This window comes from Lepus europaeus, chromosome 13 (assembly GCF_033115175.1).
Source record: "Lepus europaeus isolate LE1 chromosome 13, mLepTim1.pri, whole genome shotgun sequence".
Lineage (NCBI taxonomy): Eukaryota > Metazoa > Chordata > Mammalia > Lagomorpha > Leporidae > Lepus > Lepus europaeus.
The window spans coordinates 64,812,609-64,828,156 of record NC_084839.1 but is presented as its reverse complement, the minus strand read 5'-3'; the positions used below and the strand labels follow the sequence as shown (position 1 = coordinate 64,828,156).

The 15,548-nt window shown below is 41.5% G+C and overlaps 1 protein-coding gene and 1 non-coding gene across 2 annotated transcripts; one reads left to right on the top strand and one right to left on the bottom strand.

The window, feature by feature from the left end:
* Nucleotides 1-267: 267 nt before the first annotated feature.
* GKN1 (gastrokine 1) lies at nucleotides 268-3,803 on the bottom strand (the record flags this gene model as incomplete). Its single annotated transcript, XM_062208699.1, has 5 exons — nucleotides 268-362; nucleotides 1,069-1,210; nucleotides 2,473-2,595; nucleotides 3,517-3,654; nucleotides 3,744-3,803. Coding segments are annotated over 5 exons (558 nt in total), but the record flags the coding sequence as incomplete, so codon positions are not given.
* A 2,752-nt stretch (nucleotides 3,804-6,555) lies between these two features.
* LOC133773130 (U6 spliceosomal RNA) lies at nucleotides 6,556-6,662 on the top strand. Its single transcript, XR_009867904.1, has one exon. It is a non-coding gene; the product is annotated as a U6 spliceosomal RNA (small nuclear RNA).
* The last annotated feature ends 8,886 nt before the right edge of the window (nucleotides 6,663-15,548 follow it).

The following is a 15,548-nucleotide window of genomic DNA, read 5'->3' as shown; positions in this document are numbered from 1 at the left end:
TTCTTTATAGGGGACAGCCCTTGAATATAGGGTAACAGTTGGGTCTGATGCACTTCAACAATTTGCTACCACCACACTGCAGTTTTGCCCCTGTGCAATTCAAATTCAAAGCATAAAGAATGTTAGTAGAAACTGAATTCAGTGCTAACCGAGTTTATTGAGACATAAAGCAAGCATAACCAGCAGAGAACATGATAACAACTGTTAGATCCCATGGTTTCTGCATAGCACATTCTGATGACCAAATCCAGAGTGACTTTAAAATTTTTAGTTCTCCACTGTTTTTCCACAGTAGGAAATTTTCAGAATCCAGAGGACATTTGTATTGAAGCACTTTCCTGAGTAATAAAACAGGCTTGCATCTGATGAAAAAGAAGAAGAAGCCTATATCAATTTCTGCTTTCTGGGAGGAGGGGATGGGGAGCTTATTATACAGTTTTCAAACTAGCTAAGCACTAATTTCAAGATCTCTCTCTCTCTCCATACATTTATTTATTTACCTGTCTGAAATCAATCATTTCAGATATGGAAACAACTGTTGTGTTAGCAATGCATCCTATAGTGGAAGCTTTGTTTTTGAGCACGTTCTTCTTTCAGTGCCTAGTAGTTAAGCTATAATTGAGCCTACTAGTATTATCTGTATTATCTGTATAGATGTAGCAACAGAAAGTCAATAGATTCAACGGATAGTCTCCTGTTCATACATTTTCCTGTATGTGCCCCAAGTTTACCATAGATCTACCCCTGAAATTTAGAGCACAGAACAGAGAGCCCAAATGCTTGCCATTGACCCAGTCCAGGGTTTTTTGAGCTTTCCCTGTGCTTCAGTTTTCTCATCCATAAAATGAGAATAACACTAGGACCCACAGTAAATGATTTTTGTGTGGAGCAAATGAGTTAGCAAAGTTAAAGCACATAGAGCAGTGTCTGGCGTAGAGCAAGTGCTGTACAAGTAGCAGTAGCCTTGATGACCATACCCTGAGTGACTGGTTGCTCTCCGTGGATATGCCTGAGACTAGATAATTCCACCAGCACTAAATTGGATAGCACAGTAGGGAGTCTACTCACCTTGAACTTCATCAGCCTCGTATGTTGGAACTCCCTGGCACATGCCAGCAATGTGTTTTCCAAACTGGCTCAGGTCATCAACTTTGACAGGGTTGATGGAGTAGACCAGGCCCTTGGGAGGTGGTCCCCCTGCTCCTTTTTCCTGAGGATGAGTGTGAAGAAGACAGGGGGAAAGGAGGAAATGGACAGAATGAATGCCATGCCCAGTAATTTGTTGATCTGAGGGGGTACAAGGCCAATGGGAAGCGTTGCTCCACTGTAATGTTTCCATCATTGAAATGAAGAGGAGCAAATTTCAGCCTTATATCATAATTTCTAAGTACCCCAATGACATTATTTGTTTTGAAACCTCAGATTCTCATAAAAAAGAAATTTGAGGCAAGATTTCATCTAAAAGCTTGGCCTCATTTGGTCATCTTAAATTGGGTTATGTAATAATCAATTTCTGATAATTCAGTTTACTGTTTTCTTTATCTTGTCAGTGAAAAATACCTACTTATCAGCTACAGGGATACAAACTTATGTAAACATTTTCTTTTTTTTTATTTTTTTTTATTTTTTTATTTTTGACAGGCAGAGTGGACAGTGAGAGAGAGACAGAGAGAAAGGTCTTCCTTTTGCCGTTGGTTCACCCTCCAATGGCCGCCGCGGTAGCGCGCTGCGGCCGGCGCACCGCGCTGATCCGATGGCAGGAGCCAGGTGCTTCTCCTGGTCTCCCATGGGGTGCAGGGCCCAAGGACTTGGGCCATCCTCCACTGCACTCCCTGGCCACAGCAGAGAGCTGGCCTGGAAGAGGGGCAACCGGGACAGGATCGGTGCCCCGACCGGGACTAGAACCCGGTGTGCCGGCGCCGCAAGGCGGAGGATTAGCCTAGTGAGCCGCGGCGCCGGCCTATGTAAACATTTTCATTTCTACTCACCTTAACTAGAGCTGGCAGATAAAATATAGACACACAGTTAAGTTTGAATTTCAGATAAATACTAAATCATTTTACTATAAATATAGCCCAAATATTGCATGGGATACATTTATACTGAAAAAGACTCATTGTCTAGCTGAAATTCATGCTTCACTGAATATCTTCAATTTTTGTTTGCTAAATCTGATCATCCTAACTAACCTTTGGAGGAAAATGCTGTTGGAGAAATGTTCATCTAAGGTCTACTTTTCTAACGGTCAAGGTTATCAGCTGTTATGTCCAGCCTCTGTGGAGATAGGTGTGAGCACACCACTAGGTGGTAACTGCCTCTGTTCAGGCTATTGCCAATTACTTTTCTCTTCACCTTTTGTTGTATTGCACACTACAACATACTGTGGTCAAGAGGGAATGACTGTGGCCTTTACATCCCCCCCCCCTTATTTTTTGAGATCATAAGGCCTTCCCTCATCCAAAATAAAAAGACTGCTATTTTTACCTTCTTTTCCTTGGCCAGTGCATCAAGAGCTTCAATGGGGGGGATGGCATCCCTGTTCAGTGTGTGCACAATGCACGACTTCTTGGCAAAGAGTCTGGTTGCAGCGAAGCCCTGTTAAACAGAGTCAGTAGTAAGGTGGATGCTCTCTCCCAAGCTTCTCTTATAGAAGTCAGTTCCACCAGCAGAGGGAAATGGAACTCCACAGATCATGAAGACTTTGGATAAGAGCACTGGATCTGGCCCTGTTTTGAAATCATATGACTGTAAGCTCTTTGAAAGGAGAGACTGACTATCCAACGCATTGCTTTGAGTTCTAGCATGAAGAGTCACTCTGTATACGTCATTTTATTGACATCACCTATAAAAGGCTATCACATTTTTATTTCCTTAATTCGTCACAATATTTCAAGGAGGCAGGTGAGATAGGAATCAGTTTTCTAACCAATCATATGATAAAACTGAAACAATAAAGAGGTTGCTTTCAAGAAATATAAAGTTCATGAAATACAACCTGTTAATTGTGAAATAGGATCTCCTAGAAAATGTTAAGTGTTTTTTTGCTTTGTTTTTTTTGCTTCTCTTACCAATGAATATTTATTGTTAACATTTCATTTGGTCCTTTTGAGGTTCAGGTAAAATGTCAATTTATTTCTTTTTATAAGGAAATTGAAGACAGAGCGAGATGGGCTATCCTTGCAACACTAATATTGTATAAGTCATTCATCATCACTGAGGATATTTGCAGGTGGGCAAAAGAAATTTCAAATTTGTCTTGTATCTCCACGACCATTGAATATAGTGGATCCTAGTAACCGGTCATTGGTTTGAATGCTAAAAACTCATTAATGGTCATTATTTCTAGGGAATGAAAGTGGGTGAGCAAAACAGGTACTTTGACTTACAATTATTATGCTTTTATGTGGTTAAGATCTATTGTATTTGAATTCTTATGGTTAACTTGCACAACTTTTTGATTAAAAAAAAAAATCATGTTTTGCTTCAAAGACTGGGAGTTTCATGTCGGTTACCTACAGCGTCATAATCCCAAAGGGTGTTCCAGGAGTTCCAGCCATTGTTGTTGTCGACGTTGGCCACATTGTGCTCGTTGTTGACACTCACTGTCTGCTGTCCACTTCCAGCAGCATTATTGTCATCATTGATGTTGATATTCTGAAGTTTATAAGAAATTAAAAATGATTTCAATGCAGCATTTCATTGAATATGCATTTTGGTACCAAACTCTAAAAAGTGAGACTTACATAGCCAGAAAGACCAGGAATGATGAACAGTCCGAGAAGTCCAACAAAGATCATCTGAAATCACAAGTAATATTGATCTTTATCACATTGCAAAATGAGATCCTCTTCTTTCTTCTTCTATTTCAGCTTATAAAAGGTTTACTGTGACCCCGCAGGTTAAACCACAACTTGGGGTACCTGGGTTTGAGCCCTGGCTGCTCTGTGCTTCCCATCTAGCTTCCTGCTAATGTGCCTGGGAGGCAACCAATGATGGTCCAAGTATTTTGCTTCTGGCCACCCACATGGCAGACCCAGGTGGAGCTCTTTGCTCCTGATTTTGGCCTGGCCCAGCCCCTATTTTTGTGGATATTTGGTGAGTGAACCAGTGGATGGAAGATCTCTCTCTCTCTCTCTCTCCCTGTCTTTTTGCCTTTCAAATAAATAAATGCGCCTTTTAAAACATTTAATAATGTGTTGAGTGATCTGGTTTTTTTTACCTTGTATATTTTTAGCCACAGAAAGTTTCAATGATAATTTAGAAATATCAATTAATTATAATAATATAATATACATTTTATAACTTTATTTTATTTTTAAAGTTTTTATTAATATAAAGAGAATAGATTTCATGCATTTCACAGATACAATTCTGAGCTAACCATACTTCCTTCCTCTTCTTCTCTCAATCCCCTCTCCTTCCTTCCTTTCTTTTTTTTCCTTTAATTTTTGTAACAGCATACTTTCAATTTACTTGATAATCATAGGCTGAACGCACCACTAACCACAATGCTCAACAATTAAAAAGCAGAAAGACCACTGTTCTACAGGAATGCAGACAAGGGCTATAATGTGGACCTGCTGAATCCCATTTTTAAATGAATAGCATATGTGATAAGAAGACGGTTATAAATTCTGAAACTCATATCTGAAAATAATTTAATTTCTAGATCATTACTATTTTATATTTTCAACCCCATTATAGAGCCTGCTATAAATCATTCCCCTGTAGTTTTGAAATGAATGAAAATATTCATGTGATTTCAGCCATCTTGTTATAAGAAACATGGCACTAGCAGCACCTTTGGCAGAATTCGAGGGTTGCTCTCCTACAGGCTCAAGTTTCTGTCTGGATCCCCATGCAAGGCTGCTCTAGCTTCATGCTTCAGACTCTTTCCCAAACAAATGGCTGTGCACAGGGCCTAAGGGAAATCTTTTGACTTGGAGATCCACCACACAACAAAGCATGGGACAAGTTCCTCACCCATTTATTTTGATACCAAACTTTTTATCTTGCATGGACAACTCGGGAGTTTTGGTAAAAGGGGGAATTCAAGAATGGGAAAGATCAGGCACTGCCTAGGACTTAGGGACTGTTTGTCTTCTGTAGAGAAACCTAGGTCAGATGATGTGGAAAGTAAGTTCATCCTAGATAGCTCACTATAATGTGCTCAGACAGTTGTCAAATCCCATTATAATCATCCTTCTCCTATGCCTATAAATACCAGAATTCCATGAAAAAGAAAGATACAGTTGTATTTTTAAAAAAGTTTTCTGTTATGGTGATTTTGCCAGAAGAAAGAGAGCCCCTTATCTGAGACTGGTAACAGTATCCAATCACAGAGCAAGAACTCCAAAAGGAAGCAGATCTACTCACTGCGATCTTCATGTCTGCCGGAATACAGTGGAGCAGAGGAGAAGGTAGGCACGGACTTGCCTCGGAAGCCTTCTCATATTTGTACTTGACTGGCTCTGCTCAAATCTGCTGTGATTAGGTGGAGTCGCAGACTTATCTTTCTCCAAATCCCGTATCTGGCCCATGACCTAGCATATCAGGAAACTTTTGGAAATTTCTTCCTGGGTAGCAAGACATTTTGACAGAGTTGGTGTGATTCATCCTCTGTTGAAGGTATTACAGTAAACTCCGTAGGGTTAATGATAACTTCTGGCTCCACTGAAGCTGTGGGTGTGGGTATCTTATACATTGACATTATTGCTCAGATTTGGTAAGAGAATAATCCCTAAAACCAAACAAGACCACAGGTGAAAAACTGTGTATACCTGGCCTTCCAGATAACAGCTCTCATAGGAACGTGCACCTGATGTTCTCTTCCAGCTTTACCTGAGCCCATATCCAGCGGTTTTGCTTAGGCCAAACATGCTTCACCACATCTATCCTCTTATAGATCTCTCAGTGGTTTCCAGGGTTTGGTTAGAAAACCCGGAGGCTGGTGGGCATTTGGCGCAGCAGTCAAGATGTGCTGAGACACTTGTATCCCATACTGCAGTGCCTGGATCTCAGTTTCAGCTCTGCCTCCCATTCCAGCTTCCTGTTAACGCACACCATGGCAGGTAGTGGTTGCTGGCTCAAGGAGTTGGGTCTCTGCCACCCACTTGGGGAACTTGAGTAAAGCTTTTGTCTCCTGGATTTAGCCTCACTCACCTCTGGCTGTTAAGGGCGTTGGGAAATGAACCAGCTGATGCGACATCTTCTTCTCTCAGATAAGCATAAATTAATTACTTAGTTAATTAATTAAAAAAGAAAACCTAGGGGCCATTCGCAGCACTTTCTTCTCCCTGCCCCCACATTCAGTCAGTGATTAAATAATGTCATTTCATCCCAGAAAGCCTCTCAACTCTGGCCCTGCCTAGAAGCCACCTCTTCTGGACTTCTACAACAGCGGTGCAATGGATCGCTCTGGTTCCGAGTCTCTTGTATTTCAGTGCGCTTTCTGTAAGGTTGTCTTCCTAAAGCACATCTGTAAATACAAAGGACTCCGCCACGCCTAGGAACTGTCGCCAGCAGTCTCCAACGTGAGTTCAAACTCATTAGATGGTGCTCCCTACGGCAGCACATATACTGAAATTGGAACAACACAGGGAAGATCAGCATAGTCCCTGTGCAAGGATGACACACAAATTCGTGAAGCGCTCCATAGTTTTTGTAAATAAAGATTGTCTGCTTTGTAAAAAAATTTTAAAAAAACCTCATCCGATGGTCCCCAGGGTGCTTTATAACAAGGTTTCTGAAGCTTCTCCAACCACTTCTGCCCCTTCTGTCGTGGGCCTTATTCTAGCTCTACCAGAGCTTCAGGCTCCGAGGCCTTTGTACATGCTATTTTCTTATCCTCCAGTGCCACACCCTGGCCTTTCTCTACTTGATAAATTGCTGTTCATTTTTCAACACCCAACTCAAATACCACCACCTCTATCAATTGTGGCCTGTTTCCTAGTAAAAACTTCTTTCTTTTTCTCTCTGAACAATAGAAGAAATCTCTGTCCTTTCATTTGCCTCTACATAATTTAATTTTCATAAGCTCTAGTAGAAATTCTATCACTTGAACAAACAAGTAAATACTCAGTCTAGGAGGCAAATTCAAGTTTGAGATTTTCCTACTCCCTCCTACAAACTGGTAACAGGAATGATATCTTTAAAAAGCAATGGAAACATACAAAATAACATTTTAATAATTATTCCTAGAAAGCATCTCATTCCAGGAAATCCAAATTTACTGAGTAATTGTGTTGGTATAGGTGAGAAATTTGTTTCAAATTTCAGCAAACTGGTGGGAAATCTTTTTTTTTTTTTAAGGTTTATTTATTTATTTGAAAGTCAGAGTTACACAGAGAGAAGGAGAGAGAGAGAGAGAGAGAGAGAGAGAGAGGTCTTCCATCTGCTGGTTCACTCCCAAATTGGCTGCAACGGCAGGAGCTGTGCTGATCCGAAGCCAGGAGCTTCTTCTAGGTCTCCCACAAGAGTGCAAGGGCCCAAGGACTTGGGCCATCTTCTACTGCTTTCCCAGGCCATAGCAGAGAGCTGGACTGGAAGAGGAGCAGCCAGGTCTCAAACCAGCCCGCATATGGGATTCCGGCACTGCAGTCAACAGTTTTACCCATTAGGCCACAGTGCCAGCCCTGGGAAATCTTTCTTAAGGCATCACTGAGCTCTTAATTTTTGTTGTTTCGCCTGGGATCATTTCTTTCCAAAACACATGTAATTCTGCCTTTCTGTTCCTGCTTGTGTATATCTTCCCAATTGTGTTTGCCAGGCCCTCTGGGTCCCTTGACAGGCAGGCAATGATATATTATGCCCCAGATTCACTGTTATCTTGAGTGTTAGAGTATTGCAAATGGAGCCTTGAAAAAAAATTTTTGCTAAAAGAAGGTCTCGAATAATTCCACTATTTGTGTTAAGATATATGAAAGTAGAGATAAAAGAGAATGCTGATCAATAGCTTCATTTTTCATCATTATGAAGAACAGTCAAACCTGGTTAAGCAACTCTGTGCTGAAAAGGATTTGGAGAAAACAAGCCCAAAAGAAGAATAGAACTCAGAAGGTGCTAGTAACATGTTGCGCTGTAATGACCTCATGTCTCATTTAGAGATACTATCACTAGTCCTTGTTCAGTGTTCAGATGGAAGCAATTTAGCAACAACAATGTAAAAGCCCTTGTGCTTATGGTGTGTTCATTCAGTCATGGCAGTTAGGGCTGGAAAGGACGGACCTGCTCATTGAAAGATGAGAACCAGATTGCAAATGGCTAGAAGCACAGCGCTAGGCCTTGCAGAGCCACGCCCAGGGCCAGTGTCTTGTGAGGACACAGTGGCCCCCACACCACACTGGCTTCATGGTTTCCTTGGCAGATAAGGCCCAAGTGAAGGACTTGCCCTGAAACCACTAAACAACGAAGCACACTTTTCTCACTCATCAAGTGTTCTGCAGGGAGACTCATCAGAATTGGCTTTCTTTTCTCCATCTCAAAAAGAACATGCACACATGTGTGTTTTTTTTTCCTTAAATTCTTTTTCATTTTATTTGAGGGGACGGAGAGGGAGTGAGAAAGAAGAAGAGTGAGGAAAAGGAGGAGGAGAATAAAGTGTGGGGGGGAGAGAGGTCTTCTATCTTCTGTTTTACCCCCCAAATCCCAAATCCCTGCAACAGCCAGGACTGGGCCACGTCAAAGCCAGAAGCTTGGAACTGAGTCTGCATCTCCCACATGGGTGGCAGGAACTCAAGTACTCGAGCTCCAAGGCAATCTCTGTTGTCTCCAAGGGTGTGTATTAGCAGGAAGCTGGAATGGGAAGCAGAGCCCAGACTTGAACCCATGTGTCCTGACACGGGTTGTACGCATTCCAAATGGAATATTTTTTCTTAAAGATTTTATTTATTTATTTTAGAGGTAGAGTTACAGACAGAGACACACACACACACACAGAGAAAGGTCTTCCTTCCATTTGTTCACTCCCCAAACAGCTGAAGCCAGAAGCCAGGAGCTTCTTCTGGGTCTCCCACGTGGGTACAGAGGCTTAAGTGCTTGGGCCATCTTCTACTGCCCTCCCAGGCCATAGCAGAGAGCTGGATGGGAAGAGAAGCAGCTAGGACTAGAACCGGCACCCATATGGGATGCCGGCACCACAGGCAAAAGATTAACCTACTGCACCATAGCGCCAGCCCCCAAGATGGAATCTTACCACTGCACACACGCCTGCCCCCATGAGTATCCTTCTTACTCGTGGAAGACCGAATCCACAGATGAAGACATTGAATCCTCAGGGGTGCCTGGGGAATTGTAAGCTTCCAGGTTTATTGAATTATGTTCTCTTTCCGCCCACACTCCTAGTCTCAAATTCCTAGAAAATACTTAATAAAGCTTATCCATGGGGACTTATTCTGGGGTGTACTTTGGCTTTAGGGGTCCCATCGGGTTTGAATAAAAACCAACCCCACCCATCCATGTCAGGAAAGGTTTTTCATGGGTCACCAGGTCAAATAATAGCAATGGGTCACTGAGTCAAATACCCCTCTACGCGTTTTTCTCACATTAAAAAAATAATCATTCATCATGCAGTAGCAGCTCATCACGCTTCAGCTGTTGCAATGCTCCATTTAGGCACAGCTGCTATTAATGCTCATATGCCAGCACCCTGAAGGCCAGGAGAGGCAGAGCTGGCTCGGTGGGTATGTGATCAGTGTGGTGTATAGGGCCCACACTCTGAAGAGAAACCCACACAAGGGGTTTTAGTGTTTTGTAGTTATCATCCTGAAATTCTTAATGGTCTGATTTTGGAATTTTTGTTTTGTAAATGAAGTCCAATGGGACAATGGAGCATGTACTGGGGACTGGAGCCTCAGCTCCGTCTGGTCTGGCTTCCTCAACTCTCCCCACCTCCCTGGATGTGCTCTTGACCACTGCTCCCCTACCTCCATAGGTGGAAGCTGGCTGTGGGTGCAGGAAGGGTCAAGGTCGGGCACCTACACCTGCACACTGAGTTTCTGCGTGGGGTCCCAGATGCCTTTGAGGATCTTCACTCATCTTGCAAATATCCTGTGCCCAAAGGAGTGTGTGATGTTAAAGAACAAATCAAAAATACATAACAGGTTGACAGAAAGAACATACAGAGAATAGGAACAAGATTCTTTTTCTGTCTGAACAGGGAGTACCGTATTCCCATTTTTGCACAAGACTGCAAATTATTTAACAGCCCTGGTGGGATGCAAGACACATGCGTAGTATGGATGTACCAACATAAGGTAAGAAGGAGGTGACATTACGAAAGGCTTTGTAACTTGTTCAAGGTCACGTGACAGATAGGACCGGAAGGATGATTCACATCACCCTGGGGCTGGGCTCCTTCCCTTATGCCTTGCAGCTTCTCCAGATGAGCGGCAGATACAGTGAGAGGAATGTGACTTTTCTAAGCTGGAGTATGGAGAGGTGTCACGCGGCAGATGAACCTTTGCCTGGGCCCTAGGACAGACTTAGACACATAAGGTGGAAGTGCTCTGGCCTCCAGCCTAGCAGCAGAGCCAGGAGGTGTGAACTGGGAAGGGGAGTGGAGTGGCTGTGAGGACTCATAACATTCCTAACATTCTCAGATTCGCCTTTCTGATGACTAAATATCTCATTTAATCGCAAGTAGATAGAGAAAACTGAGTCACAATTGTCCAGCTTATCAAGCGCTCACTTGCCACACTGTGGGCTTGAGATACTACAGGGATCTAATCTTCTCCAGTAGCCACCTGCGACTGCCCTTTCTCCTCGGCCCCACACTTCCCTGCACGTCTACGACTCCTTTCTCTGTCCCACACCCATGTGTCAAACATCCATGAACTCCTCCCAATAAATTAATATTTTAGTTGGTGACCACATGTGTGTCTCTAGAAAAAAAAAAACATCTCACTGTTTGCATAACTGACACAGCTTTACATTTGATTTAATCTCGACATGAGGTAATATTAGGCATGCAATGCATAAAAGGAGAAATAGAAGCATGGATATATGTTTTAAAATTGCAAGTATGCTTTATTGTTTACAGTACTAACGGTTCATCTTAACACTGATTGCTTGTATATACGGACGGTGCATTGGGGGCCTCCCTGCATACCTACCAGGGTGTGAGTTTCTTACTAGGGACCTCACACTCCCTGTCTCTGGCGTACTGTCTCATGACTAGGGCTCAGTAAAGAACTGATCTCAACTGAACTGCAGGTGCAGAATAGCTCCTACCCTTATTGGCCACTTTCCTCAAATCTAGAAGGGGCCAAACATTTCCCAAGAACTCCCTCTCTTTTCCTGAGTGGGAGTGAAAATAGAAAAGAATTTTAATCAGAAACGAATTCTCTTAATTCTATAGTATTATCAGTAGAGTACATTGGTCCTTACCTGTAGGAGCTTCTTCCCTCTTCCCCACTAATGCTCCAGTGCTTGTCAGTCTATCCAAGTCCTCTGTGTCACCCTCACTCTGAATCTAACTGCATATCATGCTGAACAATTAGGAGGTGCCAGGCTTCTTGCACTGTCATCGCTCCTTCTTCCAACCTCCACCTTCATCCAACTTTCATTCCCTCCTATTTTGAAGGAACGTGTTCCTATGTGGTGTCCATGACAAATACCTCCGTCTCTGATGTCCACCTGCCTCTATCAAATAACTGTCCTGTCTCTCATACTTCAAATGCTTCGTGTCAGCTTGCTCCTTTTTGGTTTGTATAATCAAATCTCCCTGATACTAACAAAATGAAACAAACCGAAAGCAAACATGAAGACCTTGCTGTAACTCTACCTTTCTCATAAACAGAGACCTTATGCCCCCTTATATTTTTTAACAATATAACATTTCTGATTCTTCTTGCTCACCTACTAGTCATAGCTCACGCCCCTGAAATCTGGCTTCAGTTCTAGAGAATAAAGAGTAGTGGTGGCACTCAGAGTCTCTGATATGCTGGATTTATCAGTGGTCATCTGATTTGATTTCTTCCTACTGTTTTGATCCTGCTATTCTCTTAAACTTTTTTTTGAAAGTCTGTCCTCCCTTAGTGTCTGTGATACCCCTTTCTCTCATTTGTACTCCAGCTTTTCTTTCTCCCCTCCCAACACTTGCTGGCCTCCCTTCTGCTTCCTCAGACAATTGATCACCTTCAATCATTGGTCAGCCTTTAATTTCTGTCTTCTATTTTTTTTAAGATTTATTTATTTATTTGAAAGTCAGAGTTGCACAGAGAGAGAAGGAGAGGCAGAGAGAGAGAGAGAGAGAGAGAGAGAGGTCTTCCATCTGATGGTTCACTCCCCAAATGACCGCAATGGCCAGAGCTGAGCTGATCTGAAGCCAGGAGCCAGGAGCTTCTTCCGGGTCTCCCACATGGGTGCAGGGGCCCAAGGACTTGGGCCATCTTCTACTGCTTTCCTAGGCCACAGCAGAGAGCTGGATGGGAAGTGGAGCAGCCGGGACTTGAACTTGTGCCAGCGCTTCAGGCCAGGTGTTAAACCCGTGGTGCCACAGTGCTGGCTCCTAATTTCTGTCTTTAAAAAATGATCTGGAGCTGATGTTTGGTGCAACAGTTAAGACGCTGCCTGGAGGCTCTCACTGCATAATCTGTTGAGAGCCTGTGTTAGAGTCCAGCTTCCTGGTACTGTGCACCCTGGAGGCAAGGACGCCTCAAGTCCTTGGCTTCCTGCCACTCACGCTGGAGACTGGAATTAAGTTTCAGACTCCAGGCTTTGGCCAGCCCCAGCCCCAGCTATTCAGGCCTTTGGGGGAGTGAACCAGTAGATGAAAGATCTCAGTCATCTGTCTCTCAGCCTTTCAATTAAACAAAAATAAATAAATAATTTAAAAATGATAAAAAAATTTTCATGATCATAAAAGTAATTTATGGGAAGTTGTGGAAAACAAAAAATTATCAAAGAACAATTGACACATATCATTCTACTATGTAAATATAAATCACTTTTTAGTATCTTCCTTTTTAATTTCCCTTGAGACTTTGTTGATTCTTATATTATTTAGAAATGTGTTGTTTATTCCCCAAATATTTTGGCATTTTTCCATTATCTTCCTGTTACTGATTTCTATTTTATTCCATTGTGGTCTGACACTAATATTTCACTCCACTCTCTTTTTTGCTTGCATCATTTTTGAAATCCATTGTTGTTTTCATCATTTTTTCTTTATTTTTGTGGTGTTCCCCCCTCTTCTGGATTCTTTGAAGATTCTCTTTGGTTTTTCTGCAGTTTGTATACGACACGCATATGTGTAGATTTTGGAGGGGGGGGGCATTACCCTGTTTGGTGTCACTGAACTTTCTGAATCTGTGGTTTGGTGTCTGTACTTGGTTTTGGGAAATTCTTGCTTCATTACTTCAAATATTTCTTCTGCTCATTTTCTCTTTCTTCTCCTTCTAGAATTCCAACTATGCATATTTTACACCTATTGAGAAGTTCCCACAGTTCTCGGATATTCTGTCCTTTTCTGTTTCTCTTTGTATTGCAGTTTGGGAAGTTCCTTTTGAAATATTTTCAGCTTCATTGGCTCTTTCCTCCTCCATGTCCAGTCTATTAAAGAACTCATTGAAGGCACTCCTGACTCTTGCTGCAGGTTTTTGATGTCCAGCATTTCCTTTTGCTTCTTCGAGTTGCCATCTCTTTGCCCATCTGCTCTTGCATGCTCTCTACTTTTTCCGTTAGAATCCTTACCATTGTAATCATAATTATTTTAAATTCTCTGTCTGATAATTCCAACACTGCCACATATGAGTCTTCTTTTGAGGCTTGCTTTATCTCTTCAGAAGGTGTTTTCTTTTGCCTTTTAAGCATACCTTGTAATTTTTTACTGCAAGCCAAATGTAACTCTATTAGGTGATAACAAATGAGGTAAATATTCCTTTTGTATGTTTTAGATTAATCTGATTAGGCACTAAATTGAGTTTTCCATTTGTATATGGGTGTGAGGGGCTTCACTCAGCATAATGCACTTGAGATGTGAATCTGTTGTGGTACATCTGTTTAAAAGTTAAATTGTTCTTTTTTATTGTTAAGCAGTATTCTATTATATTAGCACACCACGGGTTATATATTCATTCACAAGTTGAAAGGATTTGGGGGGCTGGCGCTGTGGTTAAAGCCAGGGCTTGCAGCGCCAGCATCCCATGGGGACACAGATTTGAGTCCTAGCTGCTCCACTTCCGATCCAGCTCTCCATTATGGCCTGGGAAAGCAGAAGGGATGGCCCAAGTGCTTGGGCCCCTGCACCCATGTGGGAGACCCAGAAGAAGCTCCTGGCTTCAGATCAGCACAGCTCTGGCCATTGCAGCCATTTGGGGAGTGAACCAGCGGATAGATGACCTCTCTCTCTCTCTCTGTCTCTACCTCTCTCTGTAACTCTGTCTTTCAAATAAATAAAATAAATCTTAAAAAAAAAAAAAAGGATTTGGATTGTTTCTATTTTTTTGGTGATTACAAACAAATCTACAAATACTCTTGTACAGATTCTAATGTGCCCATCTATTTTCATTTCCCTTGGTAAATATCCAGGAGTAAGATTGCTGGTTCATATGCTAATTGCAATGAACTTTGTGAGAAGTACTCAATCTGTTTTCCAGAATGGTTTCATCATCTTAGCTTCCCTCCAGCAAAGCATGACTGTTCCAGTTGCTCCACTCTCTGACAAGATTTGGGATTTTCTGTTCTGTTTGCTATTTTAACCATTCCAATTGGTGTGCAGTGAGATCATCATGGTTTTGATTAGTGTTTCTCTAATTGCCAGTGAGACTGAGCAACTTTCTAGTCACTGTTTTGCCACCTCTTTGGCAAAAAATCTTTCAAAAATTTCTTTGCCGGCTTCGAAAATTCAACTGCATATTTTCTTGTTTTTTAAATTTGAGAGTTTTTTACATATTCCAGGTACAGTTCTTTATCAGATACTTGTTTTGCAAATATTTTCTCCCAGTCTGCAGCTTTTATTTTCCTTTTCTTGACCATGTCTTTGGAAGAACAAAAGATCAACTTTATTGAAGTTCAATTTATTAATTTTATTAGCATTTTAAAACATGATATTAGCTGAGGACATTTTTTTGAAGATATCCTTTATCAGAGTGAAGAAATTTCTTTCTATTTCTAGTTTTATAGGAGTTGATACCATGAGTGTATGTTGAATTTTGCTAAATCCTTTTCTAAATCTATGAAGGTGACATGTTGGTTTTTTTTTTTTTTTTTTTTAGTTTATAATATGTTGGAGTACTCTGATTAATTTTCAAATATTGAACAAACCTTATAATATCAGAATAAGCTTCACTTGGTCATAGCATATTGCTATTTTTTGTAATGCTGTATGTAATATGTTCATATTTTTGAAGATTTCTTTGACTTATGTTGATAAGGGACATTTGTAGTTTCTGTTTTCATCATATGTTTGTCTATTTTTATTTTATTGTCTATTTTATTTTATTTTCTATTTCTAATACTGGCCTAATAGGATGAATTGAGAATTGTTTTATCCTAACCTGTTTTCTAGAAGAATTCGTGAGGGATTCACATCTCTCTTCCTTAAGTGT